This window comes from Rhizophagus irregularis, chromosome 4 (assembly GCF_026210795.1).
Source record: "Rhizophagus irregularis chromosome 4, complete sequence".
NCBI classification, from domain to species: domain Eukaryota; kingdom Fungi; phylum Glomeromycota; class Glomeromycetes; order Glomerales; family Glomeraceae; genus Rhizophagus; species Rhizophagus irregularis.
The window spans coordinates 2,636,631-2,650,743 of record NC_089432.1 but is presented as its reverse complement, the minus strand read 5'-3'; the positions used below and the strand labels follow the sequence as shown (position 1 = coordinate 2,650,743).

Here is a 14,113-nt window from a genome sequence, read left to right as displayed (position 1 = left end):
ATGGATATTTCAACGTAAAGTTTTTTTGATATACTGTTTAAAAATTATTTACCTTGTATTAATATCTCATATCTGATTCTTTTAGTGATCAACTTTTCAAAGAAAAAGGCGATGGTAATTACAATATAATGTTTTAAATATTAAAATACTTTATACTTTCAGTTTATATTTAAGTTAATTAATTTAATTTAGGTCTTACACAGGAAAAATATGAAAAGATTATTGCTTTACAACAAAAACATGATGCAGAAATCCAAATGTTATCTGATGAATGCCAACTTGAGCTAGCATTTATAAAGGTTAAAAATTTTGAATACAATTCAAAGAATAATTTATTTTGATTTGACCAAATTTTTTATAAATTATAGAGTATCATGAAAGATAATCGAGAACCAGCACCAAAAAAGACTCGCAGTATTAGTTCATGGAATACATTTCAAACTGAATGGTTCAAAAAAAATAGTATGTTCTATAAATATTATTGGTTTAATTTATCATAAAATATTTACTTATTAAAAGAATTATATATTTACTAGAAATTAAAGTTACTACTCCAGGAGCTCAAAAACAATGTGCTGAAGAATATGCATTGCTTAATAAAGAACAATTGAATTCTTTTAAAAACAGAGCTGAAGAATTATCTGAAAATAGATTCAATAAAGAACCAAAATTAATAGAAAGTATAAGACTTCGCAAAGCTGAATTAAATAAACAAATTTGTGAAATTAGAAAATTGGTATGTATATATATTATTAGATTATCAGTTAAAATATAAAATTCTATATAATTAATTATTAAATGCTTGATTTCTAGTATCGAACTTTACAAATTACCTGTGATGTAGAATTTTTGACACTTGTGATTCCTTTAAGCAAAGAATTGAACATCTCTTATTTTGGAACTCCAGTTGGTGAAGAATTTTACAAGTCCTGCTTAAAACTAGACGAAATTCATAACAGTTTTTATCATTTTTCTTGTTTAAAAAAATCAGGTATAATAATATTATTTTATACAAATGTTATAAAAATTAACTAACTTTTTATATTATTCTGTATCAGCTAAAAATGAAATTATTAAACAAGTTACATTTCAAAAAGATATAGAGGATATAACTATGATAGAAAGTGCAGATGATCAATTATCTATTATTGATAAAGAATGTCCAAATAGTAAGAATGCACGTGATAAAGTTAGAAAATATTTACAAGAGAAATTTAGTAAGTAATAATTATAATTTTAAATATAATGGAAAGTTAATAATAATTATACTTAATTAATTATAGATTTGATAACAAAAGAAAGAATACCCTATAAAAATTGGTATAACCAAACTAAATATACTATAATAGGATGGCCTGAAGATGTTTTATTCTGTAATTATTCTGATTTAAGTACTGAAGATAAGAAAAGATATTAAGTAATTTAAATAACATATATTTTAAGATAAATAATTTGAGTGAATAGTAGAATAGTTAGCATTATAGTTGGTAATAAAATAATTTCCCCAGTTCTAGAACTGGTTATTATGGTCTTTAATCCAAGGTTATAAATTTTTCATCCAATAAAATGATTTAATTTCATTATCATATAATATTAAAATTTCATATTTCAAATTTCATATCAGTTTATTACAAATTAGATATAATTAAATAATGACTGTTAAGTTATGACTGATAATTTCATTGTCTTTCTGATTAAGTCAAAGCTACATACATATAGCAAAATAATTTCAGTTTTATACCAGTCTAAAGAACAATCTTTAAAATGGCTCAAAGGCTGATTTGATCCAGTTCTAGTTAAAAGACTAGTTTTGTTAAAACCAGACTGGATCAGAACAGAACAGACCAATTCATTATATACCAGTAAGCTAATTGTACATTTTAAATCATGTATATTATCATTATATAAAAATTGAAATTAAATATATTAAACCATATGCAATTAATTAAAGAACTTTACAGTTGAATTTGCAACTTATTTAATACTTAAACTCTGGACTATAATTTTGATTGGATAATTAAAAATACTAGTACTAGCTAGTAAAAAAAAATTTAAATAAGCAACTAAAGTTATACAGTCAAAGCTCGTCATAGTGAACTTTCCGTTCCACTATATAATTTTTTCCTTTATTTTTAAACTGAAGTCCATCATAGTCCATCATTTATTGCAGCGGATTTATGAAATTTGGCAAAAATCCTGCTGCGCCCTCAGAAATCAAAATTGACTTACCAAAACATTAAGCTTTTTCCTAAAAAATGTCAAATAATGATGTGCCTTTAATACTGAAATAATTGTTTAGATAATGGGAAAATTGGTTAGATGCAAGATTTAAGGTACAAAAAAATTTTTTAGAACTCATTTTTGACTGTTCACTAATAAATTTGGGACTTAAATAGAAATTTGATGACTAAAATAATACCTCATCTAATATTTATTTAATTTGACATGACAGACAAATTTTTGGGTATTCTATAAATCCGCCATGATGTATAGGGACATTATTGTCCTAATTTTTAAACTAAAGCCCAACATAGTCCATAATTATGAGAATATTATTGTCCTCATTTTTAAACTGAAGGGTCTACCATAGTCCATAATTATGAGGACATTATTGTCCTCATTTTTAAATTGAAGGCGCATCATAGTCCATAATTATGAGGACATTATTGTCCTCATTTTTAAGCTGAAGGCGCATCATAGTCCATAATTATGAGGACATTATTGTCCTCATTTTAAACTGAAGGCGCATCATAGTCCATGATTACGAGGACATTATTGTCCTCATTTTTAAACTGAAGGTTTATCATAGTCCATAATTACGTTAGGACATTATTGTCCTCATTTTTAAACTGAAGGTCTATCATAGTCCATAATTATGAGGACATTGTCCTCATTTTTGAACTGAAGGCACATCATAGTCCATAATTACGAGGACATTATTGTCCTAATTTTTAAACTGAAGGTTTATCATAGTCCATAATTACGAGGACATTATTGTCCTCATTTTTAAACTGAAGGTTTGTCATAGTCCATAATTACGTTAGGACATTATTGTCCTCAAGGCACATCATAGTCCATAATTATGAGGACATTATTGTCCTCATTTTTAAACTGAAGGCATGTCATTGTCCATAATTACGAGGACATTATTGTCCTCATTTTTAAACTGAAGGCATATCATAGTCCATAATTACGAAAACATTATTGTCCTCATTTTTAAATTGAAGGCACTTCATAGTCCATAATTACGAGGACATTATTGTCCTCATTTTTAAACTGAAGGTTTGTCATAGTCCATAATTACGTTAGGACATTATTGTCCTCATTTTTAAACTGAAGGCGCATCATAGTCCATAATTACGAGGACATTACTGTCCTCATTTTTAAACTGAAGGCATGTCATTGTCCATAATTACGAGGACATTATTGTCCTCATTTTTAAACTGAAGGCATATCATAGTCCATAATTACGAGGACATTATTGTCCTCATTTTTAAATTGAAGGCACTTCATAGTCCATAATTACGAGGACATTATTGCCCTCATTTTTAAACTAAAGGACTATCACAGTCCATAATTATGAGGACATTATTGTCCTCATTCTGAACCAATCAGATCCCGTGGGCTACATATGCCCATGGGCAGTTTATAAGCTATAAGTTAGCGCACGAACATCCAGCTTATAAACTATGTCGATCATTTGGCTGGGGTGGATTTTCACCGAATATTTTAAACCCAATATATGTTTCGCATTCTTTTCTAAGATTCCCTGCCAGAAGTTGCGTTAATAGGTTTGTTTACAGCTTTTCCTTATAAGTCAATTATTATGTACAGTTTTGAGTTTCTTTACTTCTTTCGTCCAAAGTTTGAGATTATTGGCGATTATTGAGTTTACCATCAATAACTAATGATTTTTTCATTTTCTCTCAAACTTTAAGGTTCTTACATTTTTTTTTCTATTCTTAGATACCATTTTCTCTCTTTTTATAATAATTATAATCAATTACATTGATAGTGTTAATAAAATTTTGTAATTTTTTGCCTATTACGTTATATTGCACTTAGTGTTCCGAAAGGTCAGGTCAAACCCGGGTTATTGACCCGACTCGTATTTAGGGGTTGGGTTGGGGTCGCACGATTTGATGACCCGTAACCCGCATGAACTTGACCCGACCCGTCAAGTCGGGTTATACCTTTACTTTGACCCAGCGACCCGAATCTTTTTATTATATTTTTAACTAAAAATTTCAATTTTTTTATATTATATACAACTTGACGGGTCGAACCTGGGTTATCTGAGTCAGATTATAACTGAATCGGGTCAAGTCGAATTCAAGTCATTACTTTTACACTCGGGTCGAGTTCGAATACACCTCAAAACCTGACCTGACTCGACCCCTTCGGAACACTAATTGCATTATTATAAAATAATTTAGCATTTTTGGTAAGTTAAAAGGTTTTAGAAGGCTATTTAAAGTTTTTCTGTAAATATTGGAATGTTTGGAATTTAGATTTATTAAATTTGAATGAGACTATCTAACTGTGTATACTTATTTTTATAATTTTATAACAATAGATATTTTATGCCTCAAAACAAGTTAAGAGCTAAGTTAAAAATTAAATAAGTTATTTAACAGGTATGATGTTGCTTAGACTAAAGTTTTATCAAGTTTAAATGGTCATTTTAAAAAAATTTAAGCATTTTTATAATAATATTGACTCTGATTTATTTTCTCTTTATCTTTACAGAAATTCTATATGAAAATTTTGAATTTTTATATTGTAAAATCGAAACCTTATGAGGATTTAATTTGTAATTGTATAAAGAAGAGATTGAAATTACAAAACAAATAAAATTTTAAATAAAAATTAATTTTTTCGCGGAGCAATGATTTTTTCCACTTATTGTCACATGACCATTATAATATTTGATTGGCCAATTTTGTTTGTTTTGATCACATGACCAATCATCATAATCAATATTCGATGATCGAGCTGCACACACCATTTTGAAAACGGCGATAATTATTCAGAATTGATTTTGTGATGAGTCTATAAACATATAAATAAACCATAAATTAATACTGCAACATTTGTTTAATATTTGCATCAAGTTATTGTAATACTAATTTAATCATATTGTAAATATGCTTCACATTATTGTATTGTAAATATTGTAAATATAATTTATATCATTCAAATATAGATAGTTGTATTATACTAATAAATATATAATGTATTATTTTAATTTAATAATCATATTCTAAATATAAATTACTATATGTTCAGTATTATACAATGTCTTCTTAAAATTAAATTGTTAGTCTAATATTAAATACAAATCTACATAGCTACTTTAGTCTTTTAAAGGTACTGACTACCTTTCAGACCCCTTTCTTAGGTTTATTTTTGCCTTTTTAAATTTTTATTTTATTTAATTTTTATTATTTATTGAGAAAATTTATTCCTCACCCCGGGGTGAGATCAGTTATTACTCACCCTATATCACTGATTGGCTGATCAGGCTTTACAATTCGTCATATTAGTCAATCAGTTATTTGTTTATACGCGTTTCGTGTCAAAGCCTTTATTTTCATTGTTTTCATTGTTTCTTTTGTAAAGTGATGGCTTGGACATGAAACAGACTTTAAAGTAAGAAATGGGGAAAGAGGAGGAGTTATTTTTTTTTTATTTTAATTTAAGAAACGTTTTAACGTTCCTTTTAATTGTTTCTTTTGTAGGGTGCCGGCTTGAGCATGAAACTGGACTTTAAGGTAAGAAATGGGAAGTGTTTTTTTATTTTAATTAAGAAACGTTTTAGCATTTCTTTTATTTGTTTCTTAACAAATATGAAAATCAAAGACCCGCATGGTGATAAACATTAATAATAATATTAATTATGATGTAACATTAAAGGATAGTGAAACATTTTAATTAATAACCCTAAAAAAATAATTACCCTTAAATTAGTTATATAAAGAGCAACTTTTGGAAGAAGTGAAAGGGAGTTCTTGAATAGTTATTACGAAATTATTCTTACATAATTAATTTTAATATTATTTTATTTTCACAATGTAATTATTTTAACCCAATAAATATTATATTATATAACCCAAAATTCGTACTTTTATTAAATAAATGCATTGCTTGGTTTATTATTACATAAAAATATTAAAGTTCTTAATTTATTTAATGATAATTTAACGTCACTTGTCGTGGAAAAGGTGGCAGCTTTTCTTGCACGGCAATGTATACGAAATGTATACGGAAAAAATTAATCATGCAGAATTTATATGGAATTTTTAAACTTAATATCTTTAGAAGATAATTTTACAAAAATCCCGTATCATAACACGAGATCACGTGATTGTTTATTGTTTTGTTATGATACGTTTTTTGTTTTTTGTTTTTTATATAAACTTTTACTTTGATGAGTTTGATCTTCTGATCTTCCTTTCTTCCTTTCTGTCTTTCCTTTTCTTTCTCTTTTCTCTTGTCTTATTTTTGTTATTTTTTCTAAATTTTTCTTCTTTCTTTGTCATCCCCCTTTTAAAAAAAAAATTTTTTTTTTCATACCTTTAAAAAAATTTTTTTTTCGTCACTCTCCTTTAAAAAAAAAATTTTTTTTTTGATTTTATTCTTTTATTCCCACTTTTCTTTTTTTTTAAAAAAATTTTCTTCTTTCTATTTCTATTTCCTCTTTAAAAAAAAAATTTTTATTTTTCTAACTTTGTTAACCCTCTTTTTAAAAGAATATTTTTTGATTTATTCTTTATTCCTCTTTCTTTTTTATTTATATTTATCCCCTTTTTTATTTTATAGGTCAGCAGATTTTTTTGTGAGAAGATTCAGTTTCTTTTTTCTTTTTTGTAGATCAGTTTGGAAGTTCTTTCCTTTTTGTAGGATGGTTCAGGATTTTTTTCTTTTTTTAGGTCAGTTCAAATTTTCCCTTTTTTTGTAAGTTGGGTTCAGATTCTTTTCTTTTGTAGGTTGTTACAGTTTTGTTGCTTCAGAGTCTTCTTTTTTTGTAGGTCAGTTTTGGATTTATTTTGTTGTTTTGGTTTCTTTTTCTTTCTTTTTTTGTAGGAATGCTGACCTTTGGTGACTTGAAAGATTGCAGATACTACATGAGGGGGGTTTTGTTTCCAATTAAGTTAGACGTTATTATGTTTCTATTTTTTGTTTTTAGGTTGTTTGACTCCAAATGAACCTGAACTTATAGATAATTTTGGTTGCAATAGGTGGTTTTAATAAGGAGGGAATTTTCATAATGTATTTGTATTTTGTTTATTTTTTATTTTTTATTTAATTTAATAAAGTAAAATTAGATTTATGTAAATATAATTATAGTAAACTGTAATACAAATAGTAAATTCAGTGACCAAATCGTATAATAAAATCAGTGATCAAATCATGTAAATTCCATATGAATCCTGTGCAAATTCCGTATCCAAACCTTATTTTTAGTGATACAGAATTCTGCATTTTTCCGTATCCCTATTATGATACTTTATTTCTAAGGAAAAAAATCGTATAAAAACTTTATAAAAAACGTATCCAATTTTTTTATAGGGAATAATACTATCCAAAATATAACTTTTTTTTTGCTTAGACTATTTCATCAAAGATTAATTCTATATGATCAATTAAATTAGTTGTGATGGATTATTTGGATCAAAGAAGTTGTCCAAGAATATTTATTCTTGGGAATTGATGTACCTAAAATATAATTCTCGTGTGTACTGTAGTTTAATAGTTCATAAATCCGTTTTACCGTTTAACGAAAAATGATGTAGTTCAGGTAGTTTATATAATTCGTTTAATCATTCTAATCCATAAAAAATTCTTTTACCTAACAATAAAGTGAAAAATCTATTATTCTAATAATGGCATAATAAACGCTAAAGCAGTTGATTTAATTGGAAATTTAAATATAGTAATGCTACACTTATAACTTAGAATTCTGAAAGTTCACACTTATTAACTTCACATTTGTATATTTTTATCATATTTTTCACAATAATAATCTTGAAAAACCATAAAATATTCTTTTGTATTTGGATTTTGAGATATTCCATATATTGGAAAATCATTTAAACCAAAATATGATTTAGCTTATTATAAATAATAAAAAAATTATTACAATGATATATATATATATGAAAATTTTGGATTAAATAAAGTCATTTCATACCTCATTTAAAATTCATTGGTAATAATTGGTAAACCAAAGATATTCTTTTCCGTGATGGCAATAGTATAATGGACCATCTTTCGATATTGCCAAATATAAACCGTTGTTTATTCCTTTAATATCATTCAATTGATTGTATGGTATCCATTCAAATATAGCTTCATTTTGTTCACGAATATCTCGATTTTTTCTTGAGTTAAATCATCAAATATTTCATTTCCGCTTGTCCAATTTGTAAAATTTTTTTTTAAGATTATCATATTTGACATGGTTTACACCATTTATCTTCTACATTTGTGTATCTGTCGCCACATTTCTCACAATTTGTAACATTTCTTTATTGTTTCGAAAGTGAAACGATGAAACGCTGTACGACCACCCCGCAGCATTACCTGTAAGGATTAGTATATCCTTTGCCGACCTATACAGTTAAATACTTCTCGGGTAAAACAAAGGTTTATTAGTGCGTGAAAATACAAAATATTGCCCAAGTTCAACTATATATAAAATGATAATGAAAAATAATAAATAATACTATAATAAATATCAATATAATAACCATTATTAAAGGTCATCCCTGACCACCATAATCCCCAAATTTCATAGTTTAAAGTCATCGCGGACCACTAAACTAAATAAAATATCACTAAAAATAAACTCTATCTAAAATAAATATTAAACTGCGCCACTAATCTATTTATATCTATAGTAAAATTTGTCCACAAATTTCATATCAATTTACACTGCATATTTATTTAGTTTTAATTTTAATTTTATTTTTATTTTTACATTCCACGTGAATGAAGTCACGGTTGCAAATTACAAATTATAAGGAGTTAATGACAAACTATGCGAGAGTCAAAAGTAATTCTAAAAACCGCGAACCCAAACCGCCAGTACTGATCATAATAATCACGTGACACCCAAGTTAGTACAAACGTTCTTTAAATATTTGATCAATGACAAGAATTATTTTCAGAAATAATGAAATATAATCAATTTTTATTCTAATATTTATTCTAAATTATTTTTTGAGAAGCGGGATTGACCATTAGAAATTATTTTAATAAGCAAAAAAAGAGAGAAAACCTATTTTAAATAAAATATTAATATATTGTATATCCAGATTTTCAGATAATTCATGATGATTTTTTTTTTATAATTGACTGATATTTATTTTGACATAAGTTTTGGATTAATTTAAATTATATTATTAGATCATAATATAATTTGGCATGAATAACCCAAATTAGCCCTCATTTATTTATCTAATTTTATGACTTTGGAATAAATAAATTATAATTAAGTTCCAATTCTAATGTCACTAAAAATAAATTGTCTACCTAAAATAAATAGTATTAAATTGCGCCACTAATCTATTTATATCTATTGTCCTTATAACGCACAAATTTCATGTCAATTTACACTGCATATTTATTTAGTTTCGCAGTCTGGTCTTCATATAATCACGTGACACTCGAGTTAGTACATAAGTACAACTTTTACATCGGTCTGAATTTTTTTTTTCGTCTTACTACTTAACTACTAGCAAAGTTTTTTTTCAAATTTACTTTTTTATATGTAGTTCGAGAGTTCGCAATGGAATTCTTTGCTAAAATTACCAAAAAGCTGATTAAGTCATGTGATTGTGATAGTGAATGTAATGCAAAACGGTTTAACCAAAATTTTAAAAATTGGACTAGTGGGAATAATTATATTGATAAATATATTCAAGATTCTCAGCTATCAGATCATAGTAATTATACATGCCAAGCAATAGAATGGATACCTTACAATAGATTTTATGATATTAAATATATTTCAGAAAATAAGTTTTGTAAAGTATATAGAGCAAAATGGGCTGATGGATATATGGACATATGGGATAAAGAACATCAAAATTGGAAAAGAAAAGGCCAAAATATGTCTGTAGTTCTTAAAAGCTTAAATAGTCCAACAGATGTCAGTTCCGAATTTATAAATGAGGTAAATTAATATATTGGTTAATGAAATTTTTGAAATCTAATTTTCACTAGTATAATTTATTTATAGTTTTGTATAACTCATGAATTTTATGGGATAACTCAAGATCTGGTAACTAAGAACTATATAGTAGTTTTGAATGATACATGTGAAAAATGTGAATATGTGTGTTGCAAAATGCATTTTTTGAAAAACTTCCAAAATTGGACTAGTTGTAATGAAGATGTTGATAAATTTATTCAGGATGTTCAGTTATCAGTACATGATAATTGTAAAGTATTCACAAAAGCAATAGAATGGATACCTTACAATAAATTTTATGATATTGAATATATTACGAAAGATGTATATAGAGCGAAATGGATTGATGGATATATAATTGAATGGGATTATAAACATCAAAATTGGAAAAGAGGAGGCCAGAATATGTATGTAATTCTTAAAAACTTGAATAATCTGGTAGATGTTGCATTAGAATTTAGAGATGAGGTAAATTAATTAATAGTAATATTTTTAAAATTTTAATTTTCATTAATATAATTTATTTATAGGTTAAAATGTCTTACGGAATAACTCAAGATTCAGAAGCTAAGAATTATATGATGGTTTTGAATAATAAATGTAAAAAATGTAAAAATGCATGTAGTATAATACATTTTCAACAAAATTTCAAAAATTGGACTAGTGGTAATAAAAAAGTTGATAAATTCATCCAAGATTCTCAGTTATCAACACATGATGATTATGAAATATTCAAGAAAACAATAGAATGGATATCTTACAATAAATTTTATGATATTGAATATATTACAAAAGATGTATATAGAGCGAAATGGATTGATGGATATATAATTGAATGGGATTATAAACATCAAAATTGGAAAAGAGGAGGCCAGAATATGTATGTAATTCTTAAAAACTTGAACAATTTGGCAGATATTGCATTAGAATTTAAATATGAGGTAAATTAATTATTAATAATATTTCAAAATTTAAATTTTCATTAATATAATTTATTTATAGGCTGAAATACTTTATGGAGTAACTCAAGATCCAAAAACCAATAATTATAAATATGTATTTAGTACAATCCATTTTCAGCAAAACTTCAAAAATTGGACTAGTGGGAATGAAGATATTGATAAATTTATTCGAGGTATCCAATTATCAACATATAGTAATTATAATGTGTCCAAAAAAGCATTAGAATGGATACCTTACTACAGATTTTATGATATTGAATTTATTGCAAAAGGTGGGTTTGGCAAAGTATATAGAGCAAGATGGATTGACGGATATATTGATGAATGGGACAATAAACAACAAAATTGGAAAAGAAAAGATCAAAATATGTTTGTAGCACTCAAAAGCTTAAATAATTCAAAAAATGTTACATTTGAATTTATGAATGAGGTGAATTATTTTACTATTTGAAATTTAAAATCTTTATAATTATTAGTGCTAATACTTATTTAATATATAGATAACCTTACATTACAAATTAAACTTGCAAAAGCGTATTATTAAATTTTATGGAATAACTCAAGATCCAGAAACAAAAAATTATGTTATGGTTTAGATTATGCAGAAGGTGGAAATTTGCGAAATTATTTAAATGGAAATTATGATAAATTAAGTTGGAGTGATAAAATTAATTATTTACATAGCATTGCACATGGACTTAAAGATATTCATGAAGAAGAATTAATTCATCGAGATTTGCATATTGGTAATATATTAAGGCTTAAAAGCATGACATGTATAACTGATATGGGATTATGCAAACCTGCAGATTATAATGCATCAGAAAATACTAAAAATAAAATATATGGTATTTTACCTTATATTGCTCCTGAAATTTTACGAGGCCAAGATTATACCAAAGCTGCAGATATTTACAGTATTGGTATAATTATGTATGAGGTAATTTCTGGATTACCTCCATATCATGATGTAAGCCATAATAATAATTTAGCAATAAGAATTTGTCAAGGACTAAGACCAAGATTCAATATTAGAGTTCCTCAATTAATTGTGAATTTAATTAAAAGATGCTTGGATGCAAATCAATTAAATAGGCCAAAAGCAGAAGAAATTAAAAAATTGTTAAGCCAATGGCTTAGGGAATTAAGTGGTCATAGCGAATTTGATAATTATACAGGAATACAACAACAAATTAAGGAATCAGAAATAACCAATAGTAGAACATTGGTCAGTGCAATTTCAACCAATTTAGGAATATCATTTAAAACACATTCAGAAGCTATTTATACCAGTAGATTACTTAATTTTAATAATCTTCCTGAACCAAAAAATACTGATGATTATTATAAAGAGAATGATGATATAATTAGCATAAAATCTTCAGGTAATGATTAATATAAAATTTCTTATTAATTGTAAAATACTAACTAATATTATTTCAATTCTTTAATTAGAATCCTTATTAATTGATATTTCTCAATTAAAAAAATTAAAAATCAATGACAATAATCTTTCTGAGCAAAAGTATTCTGAAATTAGTATGGAGTCTCAAGGTATTGATTAATGAAAAAATATTCAAATTAATTGTATACAAAATACTTATTTTTTTTTTGATAGAATCCCTGCAAATTGACATTTCACAATTGTCTGGTAAGCATCTATACTTATAATAAACTTATTTTTACCTATATTTGATGTATTTATTTTTTTATTTATTAAATTATTTTAGATCAGAATAGCGATTTTGAAGGCAAAGTTAAAATCAAGGGCTAGAATATAATTAAGTAATTTCTATTATTAATTTTTTTTGAATTTTTTTTCGCTATTATGATTCAAAATTCTAATTGACATAGTTTTCTGTAGAGCGGATTAAAAAAAATTTTTTACAAATTATGCTTTGTTCTTGATTTAAAAATGTGGATGATGTTTTTTTTCTTTTCAATAGTTAGTTGAATTGTAATTTTTATTTATATTTTATTTGTTTAATAAATTATAAGACCATAGTGGAAGAATAGGAGTAGGAGTAAGAATGATAGTATTAGATAAAATCTTAAATTGTCTTATTAATTAATACATTTATTTATTTGTTCATTTATTTTATATATATTCAATTAATTAATTAAATGAAATCTTTAAAATTAAACGACTTTAAACCTTATTTAAAAGAACCAAATTGTATTGTAATAATGGAATAAATTTCCGTAGTTATTATTAATACTAGCAATCATTTTTAATTTAGGAATGCCCGCCTGCTGATTTCGTATTTGGAATTTTCTAAAAATCGGCCAGCTTTAAGTCCTATCATGCTATTTTTTGATTAGCTAGTATTAATATAATTGTATTTACCTTCAGTACTTGAATCTAGTTTTATCATATTGCAAATTTATTTTATATTTTATATTAATTCTATATGATTTTAACCTTTTTGCCAATCTACATCTATTTAACAATTTATTTATTAATTTCTTTGTATTTATCTTTTGTTTCCGTAATTGCTTGTTCATACACTTGATTATTTTGTTATCCTTTCTTGTTTCCATTTTATTATTACTTTATATCTAAGATTCATATATTTATTCTTGCTAATAATTCCAAAATTTACATACACATAGCTAGTATTTCTCTTGACTATGGGCCATATTAAGAATTTATGATAAATCCTTTATGATAAAACAATATAATTAATATAACTATAATTCTAATTTGGTGTTTTGTAATAAAATTCTTTTCTATGATTCATAACTTTTAACAAGAAATGGGAAAAAAAGAATAATATTTTTTGGATATTCAGAAAAATTGATTAGATTTTCCGTATATTATTGGTAAGATCGAACTATTTTATCATCAAATTTAAAAGTTTATTGATGATTACAATATGCTTCTCAATAATGCTTTAAATAGTACATTTTATTATTAAAATTTTCATAAGCAAATCCACTAGGCATATGGACA

The 14,113-nt window shown here is 25.6% G+C and overlaps 2 protein-coding genes across 2 annotated transcripts; both read left to right on the top strand.

The window, feature by feature from the left end:
- Window positions 1–1,417, top strand: OCT59_023904 (uncharacterized protein; the record flags this gene model as incomplete). Its single annotated transcript, XM_066135047.1, has 8 exons — window positions 1–14; window positions 86–114; window positions 193–299; window positions 369–462; window positions 537–736; window positions 814–991; window positions 1,059–1,217; window positions 1,284–1,417. The coding sequence occupies 8 exons, from the start codon at window positions 1–3 to the stop codon at window positions 1,415–1,417; spliced, it is 915 nt and encodes a 304-aa protein (XP_065991113.1).
- Window positions 1,418–12,125: 10,708 nt separating this feature from the next.
- OCT59_023903 (uncharacterized protein) lies at window positions 12,126–12,934 on the top strand (the record flags this gene model as incomplete). Its single annotated transcript, XM_066135046.1, has 5 exons — window positions 12,126–12,130; window positions 12,229–12,545; window positions 12,616–12,714; window positions 12,779–12,811; window positions 12,891–12,934. The coding sequence occupies 5 exons, from the start codon at window positions 12,126–12,128 to the stop codon at window positions 12,932–12,934; spliced, it is 498 nt and encodes a 165-aa protein (XP_065991112.1).
- Between the last annotated feature and the right edge of the window lie 1,179 nt (window positions 12,935–14,113).